Below are 1,371 nucleotides of genomic sequence, written 5' to 3'. Positions count from 1 at the left end.
ATTGGGGGGGGCTGATTTAAAAGGCTCCCTGAACCGCCTGTAGAGGGCGTGTCACTCGCTGGTTACTTCAGTCTCAGAGACAACTCGGCCACAGGAAACAGATCTGAGAGCACTTCCTGTTCCAGGTCAGCCACTTCCTGTTCCAGGTCAGCCACTTCCTGTTGCCCGTATGTAGAAAACGTGTTTCAATCAAGCATAAAATCAACATTAAACACCAATCAGTCCACAATGCTAGCAGCTAGCCTGCGCGGGCTAGCGCCTCCGTTTTACCCACAACCCCCCAGGCCTGGCGTCTGCGCGCGGCGGTCGTACCGATGAAGCTCAGATGGCGCGAGCGGCGCCGCCTTCGCCATGTGACAGAAAGCTTTGACTCCTGCGCTGTGATTGGACGGCTAGGCGGGCTGCAGCGGGATGCAGCCCACGCCGACCCCCCCCTCGTGGCACAGCATGGGCGTCATGAAGGTCCAGCGCTGCGTGTGGGGGTCAAAGGTCTCCACCGAGCCCAGGTTGGACTGCCCGTCGTACCCGCCCACGGCGTACAGCCGGCCCGCCGTGGCCACCAGCGACACCCGGCTGCGCCGCCTGTTCATGGCCGGCAGCTCGCTCCACTGCCCCCCCGCCGACTCAAACACCTCGGCGCCGCTCAGGAAGCCCGAGCCGTCGTACCCCCCCACCACGAACATGCTGCTGCCCAGCGCCGCCGCGCCGTGCCGGCAACGCTTGTTCAGCATGGCCGCCGCCGGGTGCCAGCGGTTGGTGTGGTGGTTGTAGGACTCCACCTGCAGGAGACATATAACACAGTAATAACAGTTATAACACAGTTATTACATAGCAATAACAGTTATACCATAGTTACACAACTGCAGGAGACCATACAACTATGTAATAAGACAGTATTAACAGTTACACACAACTACAACTCCCATAATGCAACAATGGGACCTCACGACGTCAAAGGTCTGCTTACATCCATTATTTGGCAGAAAGTTGCATACTGTACGCTTAAGATACAATTATATAGCAAATAAAAATGAATGAAACGTATCTTCGTGTAGACGGAGAGAAAGAGGAATGTCATGATGAATAAAAGTTTATTCTTTAAAGGAAGACACGGGCCAAGATGTAATGATACGTTACTGGGGGGACTCAAGGTGAAGTGAACCTAACTGACCGTGTTAAAGATCTGTAAACCGTCATGGCCGCCAGAGACAAAGATGCGTCCGTCAAACACAGTCACACCAGCAGCGCTGCGACTGGAGCTCATCTCCCCCACCACCGTCCAGCTGCATCAACACCATCATCGTTATTATATCCACACTAAAAGTAGTGATTATTTACATGGAGTCTGGTGGAGATATGCTGCTCTATACA

At 54.0% G+C, this 1,371-nt stretch overlaps 2 protein-coding genes across 2 annotated transcripts in view; one reads left to right on the top strand and one right to left on the bottom strand.

Moving 5' to 3' along the window:
• Nucleotides 1-9: 9 nt before the first annotated feature.
• On the bottom strand, nucleotides 10-1,280 carry LOC117954300 (kelch-like protein 18). Its single transcript, XM_034887998.1, has 2 exons — nucleotides 1,172-1,280; nucleotides 10-779 (listed from the first exon to the last, which is right to left on the bottom strand). Exons 1-2 carry the CDS (start codon nucleotides 1,262-1,264, stop codon nucleotides 393-395), a joined length of 480 nt encoding a protein of 159 aa, XP_034743889.1. The 5' UTR covers nucleotides 1,265-1,280; the 3' UTR covers nucleotides 10-392.
• Nucleotides 1,281-1,356: 76 nt separating this feature from the next.
• Nucleotides 1,357-1,371, top strand: part of LOC117953888 (C-C chemokine receptor type 9-like) — a 2,416-nt gene continuing 2,401 nt past the window's right edge. Inside the window, exon 1 of the mRNA XM_034887312.1 lies at nucleotides 1,357-1,361. Coding sequence (XP_034743203.1) covers nucleotides 1,357-1,361 — 5 coding nt within the window. The remainder of the gene's footprint in view (nucleotides 1,362-1,371) is intronic.

This window comes from Etheostoma cragini, chromosome 12, assembly GCF_013103735.1.
Source record: "Etheostoma cragini isolate CJK2018 chromosome 12, CSU_Ecrag_1.0, whole genome shotgun sequence".
NCBI classification, from domain to species: domain Eukaryota; kingdom Metazoa; phylum Chordata; class Actinopteri; order Perciformes; family Percidae; genus Etheostoma; species Etheostoma cragini.
This window is presented reverse-complemented; position numbering and strand designations above follow the sequence as displayed.

What these genes read in the sequence shown, in the direction of transcription:
- LOC117954300 (XM_034887998.1), bottom strand. Translation starts at nt 1,264, where the DNA reads ATGAGCTCCAGTCGCAGCGCTGCTGGTGTGACTGTGTTTGACGGACGC. An exon ending in GTTTACAGATCTTTAACACG is followed by an intron (nt 780 to 1,171) that starts GTCAGTTAGGTT and finishes TGTCTCCTGCAG; the next exon opens with GTGGAGTCCTACAACCACCA.